The sequence below is a fragment of the Aegilops tauschii genome, chromosome 3, assembly GCF_002575655.3.
Source record: "Aegilops tauschii subsp. strangulata cultivar AL8/78 chromosome 3, Aet v6.0, whole genome shotgun sequence".
NCBI classification, from domain to species: domain Eukaryota; kingdom Viridiplantae; phylum Streptophyta; class Magnoliopsida; order Poales; family Poaceae; genus Aegilops; species Aegilops tauschii.
The window spans coordinates 434,470,232-434,475,491 of NC_053037.3; the positions used below are offsets into that span (position 1 = coordinate 434,470,232).

Genomic DNA, 5,260 nt, shown 5'->3' on the forward strand with positions numbered 1-5,260 from the left:
GTGAACATGTACAAAAAACTGCTCTCATCACAAGCGATCAAGGCATTGAAAGCTTTGGGGGGCATTGGGAAGTCGAAAGTAGACCTTGCAGGATGTATTCCACATGATAATGTTAGTCCAAGATGCCTAGATGCACATGCTGTGGCCTGGCTTGGTGTGGAAGAGTCGTTTCGGTTGCTCTGGAGTTTCGTTTGTTAGTTTTGGCCTTGGCACTCTTGTGTCGGGCTCGGACGATGTTCCTTAATGTCGTGTGTGTTCTGCTAGTCCCTATCGCCACCTCTAGTGTCTTTTTTTTATATTTTTTTTCGCTTGGACTTTTTTTTGGGCATTGTGGTTTTTGGCCTAATTTTTCTCAGAAACCGGGTCAGTCTGTATTTTTTTCCCATCCCAATGAAATCGGCAGAGCTCCACCATCAATGTGTGTCTATTTTCTTTCACGTGTGTTCACCCCAAAGCACAACATACGATGTGCCTCCAAATCAAATCATTACTGGCGTGTATACAAGAATCAGCTAATGCAATCCACTCGGTGCGTCTTTTGCTCACTCGCACGTAATGACCTGCAGCTGCACCTGCACGCACGGCAATTTTCCCTCTCTATAAACAATTTTGGGGTACAGATTGAGCAGCGACTCTAACCCGTAGTACCCTCTATCGAGCCGGAGGCGATGCTTATTCAACGAGGAAGCGTGGAACATCCCACCGTTTGTTTCAGACATCGTCGAAGGAGTCGTCGGTGGGCATCCAGTACCTGTTGGTGAACCAGAGGGCGTCTGCCGCCACGGCGGCGCCGTCCTGGTTGCGGTGCCAGGCGTAGTAGGCGTGCGTCCGGTTCTTGATGTCCAGGATGGCGTGCCCGAAGCTCGCCTCCCTGAAGGCCGAGTAGCTCGGCTGCGGCTCCGACATGCTGCACCATTGATCCCCACACCAAAGCAAGCCAGAGTTACTATATGGTTATTCCAAAACACTCTTGATCACTGATTAGAGGATATAGGTTCTGTTCGATCTTATTCTTACTTGGTGGCCAGCCCTTCCTGATTCCCCCCATCGCCGATGGTTATGTAGACCGGCGCGGACTGGTCTTGGATTGGGGAGCACAAGCCATTTACGATGTTGTATGCAACATTTGATATCCTATGCTGCAACCACGGAACAAAGCAAACTCTGTGTAAGGAAGTCAGGACTGAGGTGTTGCTCTAAGGCTCTAAGCATAAGAATGAAGCTAGCGCACTGAACTAATACAGTCAGTACTGGATGCAGATAAACACACATAAAGAGGTGAGAGAGAAATATTCTGAGTCACTGAAACACAAAGAAATGCGCCGAAGATAGCTCCAATTTCAAATGAAGCTGAATTCAACAAAATGATAAGTATCCTTGGAGGATAACTTGGAATGTAAACAAAGATAGCAATAGCAAGCAAGCTTTGAAGAGGATTAGCCGACTTACTGTCCGTTCGTAGGCGTGGACATGCCCTGCAAACACGAGATCGACTTTGTACTTCACGAACCACGGCTCGTACATCACTCTCATGCTTTCACCTTCCATGTAATGATAGTTGTAGCTGTTGTACCAGGGGGCGTGCATCAGAACGATCAGCCAAGGCGTCTCGCTCCTGTTCACCTTGGGGAACTCGGATTCAAGCCACTTGTACTGAGGGGTGTATTTTCCTGGGAAAAAGCAACAGACCTGTCAAGTCACCTTCAGCTTTGGTACTGGCTCATCAGCAAATATGCCGCAGATTCCGCACTAGTGTATGCTGAACTTGCTAAGACACGGAGTCAGAAGAACAGAACATACCGTATGCGGAGTATGATGCCAAGACAATGATATAGGCTGAGGCTCTTTTGATGGAATACCAGTAAGGTGCCGTGCTACCGGAAGACTTGTATGGTGTGTGATACCTGCTGCTGTATGGCTTGAATGGCTTCGTTTCGCCCTGCAAATACGTGTGATGTTCTTTTTTAACCAGCAATATGAAATTTTAAATTAACTTTTAAATGTAGCACTGTAATTCAATGAGTGCTTAAATGTATATAGCATGGCTCCACTGGATTGTTTTCTACTACTTGGTGCTTCTATTTGAACTGTAAATGCATCCACTGAAACATAAGAAATGCAAATAAAGCATGAGAGAGAACTATCCTCACAAGTTCAGGAGCGAAATCTATCTCATGGTTTCCAGCTGTCCAGATCCAAGGCTGGTATGCAAGATTCCGTTCTACAAATCTTGCCCACGTATCCCACCTTGTATTATCATGATATGGGTAATTATCTGCATATGTCAGGTCCCCGACGAAAAGCACCGCCTGGGCTTTTGAATTGGACTCGTAATGAGCGAGTGTGACATTTGAGTCGAAACTCTGACCGAGATCACCTAAATACAATAGTAAAATCTCAGTAATATTACAATAAGCCATAAGAGATTTGGTCATATATGCATACACATTAAACATGAGCATGCAAGCTATATCCTGAGCAAATTTGATAGTACCTATCAGACCAAATGTATATGGAACATCTGGTCCACTTTTCGGAGGGGTCCTGAACCAAAACTTCCTCAGCGTCTCTTCAGTTCCAACGGCGTAGTAATACTTTGTGTCAAACTGCAACAAAGTCATATTAAGTCTTGAATCAAGATTCCAGCCTTCATGAAACATAAGCATCAAAAGTTTGACGGGCCGGTAACCTTCAGCTTCTTGATTGTACAATGATGAATGTATCCCGAGGTATATTTGTAGAATGTATACTGCGAATGCTTTCCCTTTTCAGAACAGTTGAGATTATCTTCTGAAGTCCCGTAAAGTACTGTGCTTGATCCAGGTTCAACTGTTGTCACCCATGAGATTATCATGGCTGTGCTGTCATGGTTGCCTTGTGTGATATGAACCTGTTAGAGCACATCAATCAGTATGAGAGTGGAGAATGCACCACGGAGCATGGGCACGCATTTCGTACTATTTGTTTATCCAACAGCGATATTAAGTATCTAGTATATGGAATAAGAAATAACACACATCAGTATCAGGGAAAAGGCACCATATTATAAAATTCTGAACTAAGACAAAGAAAGATCCAAGAAGTTCTTATCATGGAAAAGCTTAGTAATATAGTATTCAATTCTCTGGAGTAAGACTAAAAAAAGAAGTCCTTAGAAAGGGCCTCCACAACCAATAAGCAACAGTCGAACAGAAATATATGATGGCAGACTAGCCCCAAAGTTGCCTTTAGAACTGACTAAAGCAAAGATGAGATGAAAATAACTTTAAACCAAGATCGCTGAATTGTGAGGTTAAACTGTGGACTGGCATTAAGTGTGGGAAGTAGCTCAAAAAGCACAACACATAATTGGAAGCCACTGAACCCATCCGAAGAGTATCAGAGTACACTGAAAATCTGCTACACAACCACTGAGTTAACTAGAAACTGTTTTGAGACCATACAGTTAATTGGGAACTGTAGATGTCTTGAGAGCATATTATAGGTCAATGAAACAGTAAAACAGTGATTGCATTTATACATGTTTTTGACAAATTTTCATGGAGAGGCTGGTTTCCACTGGATATTGAGAATGCACAGTTAATGAATTGAACAACTGAACTTGTTGGTGTGCAACTGTGCCAACAGCCAAACATAATGCCCATGGGTATGGCTATGAGAAAAGTGATAAGATGGAGGGGGGGGGGGGGGGGGGGGGGGGGGGGTGGAGGATGAAATCCGCAGACAACAATAGGTCGAGAGGGATGACTATCCCTTTTAAATATCACAAAAGGCTCACTAGTAAACTGAAGACAAGAACTAAAAGTGAACACAAGTACAAGTCCATTTAGGAGGCATAGTTTATGAAGCAGAAAAGCTCGAACTCAGGAACGTATGACTTTAGGACGAAAATAAAAGTACTGAAATGCCAATCAACCGGAAGTTTTGGAGTCATCCTGAAAGTCTTTGGCTGAATCATAGTATCGACAAGTAACAGCTACTGTAAGACCGACATAAGTACTGAAAACCCAATCAACCGGAAGTTTTGGGATCATTCAGAAAGGCTTTGGCTGTATCATGGTATCAGACAAGTAACAGCTACTATAAGAACAGATGAATCCGCAATAGTATATCCATCTCATGCTGCAATTACCAGCTGTGTGGTCAACTGTTCGCCAAACGCCAGGTAGACTGTAGCCTAAACAGATGGTAGTACTGTATCAACGGAGGCAGAAGCGCAGTCTGCGGTTGGTTACCTGCTGCGGCGCATTGTGGCCGGGCGGAGCGCGGAAGACGTCGGCGTCGAGCGGCATGTCGATGGCCTGGCCGAGCAGCCGCCGGTACTCGCTGGTCTGGCCGGCCCGGCACGCGACGGCCAGCAGCAGGACGGCGCAGGCCACGGCCAGGGCCACCGCGCCGATCCGGTTGGCCAGCCCCATTCCCGCGGGGCTCTCCTCCTCCTCCTCTGCTCCGCGCCGCTCTGGTTCTTGGCTTCCTTCCTGTCGCGGCTTCTTGGAGGTTGCACTCCGGGGACGGGAATGGGATCGCTTGTTCGATTTCGTGACCAGTAAATAAAGATGGGTCAAGGCAAGAAGGCGGGGGATATGTAGGGGGAATGGAATATGCTCATCCGGGCTGCCAAGAAATAAAATCGGGGATGGCGACCGCCGGCGAGCATTGATTGATTACTTCATGGTTTGAACTTCGAACACGCACGCGGGTTGAGGTAGGACGGGGATTGTAGGGAGCGGCCAGGTTGGGACTTGTCGGCGATCGGAAGCCGCCAAGTGGAAGAGTGGGCCGGATTTTGGAGGGGACAAGAACTTCAGTTGTTTTATTTCTTTTATTTCTTTTATTTTTGCAGGCAAGGACCTTCAAACAATTGATTTTATTTAGAGCATCTACAAGCGGACTTGGCAAATCCATCCCTTCAAACGCCCGCGGACGCGTCCGGCCATACCCGCGGGCGCATCCGGACGGGCCCTCGTATTTCCGTCCCGGCATCCACATATCTCAAATTCAGACTCTCAAATCCATGCAAATACATGCACCTCAGATAACAAATGTTAGTACAAAGCATAGATAGCGTTTACATAAAATTTATATTAAATACCAAACTCAAGCATTGTCTTCTTGGTTGTCATTGTGGGTCCACATGTGCTCCATAAGATCATTGAGTAGTTGTGTGTGCACATGCTAACCTCAAAGATTATGATGCATCTGCAGAAAGTTCATCAGCTGAGCCGCATGTTGATCTTCCGGGATTTCAACTTGTTCTCCA

At 45.8% G+C, this 5,260-nt stretch overlaps 1 protein-coding gene across 1 annotated transcript; it reads right to left on the reverse strand.

Annotated features, from left to right (window-relative positions):
- Positions 1 to 406: 406 nt before the first annotated feature.
- LOC109736807 (purple acid phosphatase 2) lies at positions 407 to 4,678 on the reverse strand. The gene is made up of 8 exons (XM_020296021.4): positions 4,236 to 4,678; positions 2,690 to 2,890; positions 2,495 to 2,606; positions 2,151 to 2,377; positions 1,801 to 1,939; positions 1,450 to 1,670; positions 1,018 to 1,139; positions 407 to 907 (listed from the first exon to the last, which is right to left on the reverse strand). Exons 1-8 carry the CDS (start codon positions 4,416 to 4,418, stop codon positions 712 to 714), a joined length of 1,401 nt encoding a protein of 466 aa, XP_020151610.1. The 5' UTR covers positions 4,419 to 4,678; the 3' UTR covers positions 407 to 711.
- Between the last annotated feature and the right edge of the window lie 582 nt (positions 4,679 to 5,260).

What these genes read in the sequence shown, in the direction of transcription:
- LOC109736807 (XM_020296021.4), bottom strand. Translation starts at nt 4,418, where the DNA reads ATGGGGCTGGCCAACCGGATCGGCGCGGTGGCCCTGGCCGTGGCCTGC. An exon ending in GCCACAATGCGCCGCAGCAG is followed by an intron (nt 2,891 to 4,235) that starts GTAACCAACCGC and finishes GTGCTCTAACAG; the next exon opens with GTTCATATCACACAAGGCAA. An exon ending in CAGGAAGGGCTGGCCACCAA is followed by an intron (nt 908 to 1,017) that starts GTAAGAATAAGA and finishes TCAATGGTGCAG; the next exon opens with CATGTCGGAGCCGCAGCCGA.